The sequence below is a fragment of the Penaeus monodon genome, chromosome 31, assembly GCF_015228065.2.
Source record: "Penaeus monodon isolate SGIC_2016 chromosome 31, NSTDA_Pmon_1, whole genome shotgun sequence".
In the NCBI taxonomy this organism is placed as follows: Eukaryota; Metazoa; Arthropoda; class Malacostraca; order Decapoda; family Penaeidae; genus Penaeus; species Penaeus monodon.
This window is the reverse complement of record NC_051416.1, coordinates 31,553,147-31,553,441: the sequence shown is the minus strand read 5'-3', so window position 1 is coordinate 31,553,441 and position 295 is coordinate 31,553,147. Positions and strand designations below refer to the sequence as shown.

Sequence of the window (295 nt, the reverse complement as noted above, 5' to 3'; positions counted from 1 at the left end):
TCGCACATTCTTGCCTATTTCGGTTGACAAGGGGGTTTCCAGGTTAAGATATACAGCAATGAATAAAAAAAATCACACCGTGTCGAATTCCTACCTGAAGTCTGTCTTTCGTCGGACTTTCAGCTCAGCCTGGAAGTCTTCAGCGCCGTCCATCCAAAAGGTGACAGCCATGGTCATCGTGGTGTCGACTGCTTCAAGCAAGGGGCTCTGGGCAACGACGGTACCTTTTCAGGGAATATGTAATCGTATTACAGTGGTTACGCTGCATATCTATGGAACAGTGCTTTTCTTAGAG

General features: G+C 46.8%; 1 protein-coding gene across 4 annotated transcripts in view; it reads right to left on the bottom strand.

The window, feature by feature from the left end:
- The window catches only part of LOC119593173, a 20,792-nt gene that overhangs the window by 17,330 nt on the left and 3,167 nt on the right, over window positions 1–295 (bottom strand). For all 4 annotated transcript variants that reach the window (XM_037942147.1, XM_037942148.1, XM_037942150.1 and 1 more), the window contains one exon: window positions 95–224. In XM_037942147.1, coding sequence (XP_037798075.1) covers window positions 95–224 — 130 coding nt within the window. The remainder of the gene's footprint in view (window positions 1–94; window positions 225–295) is intronic.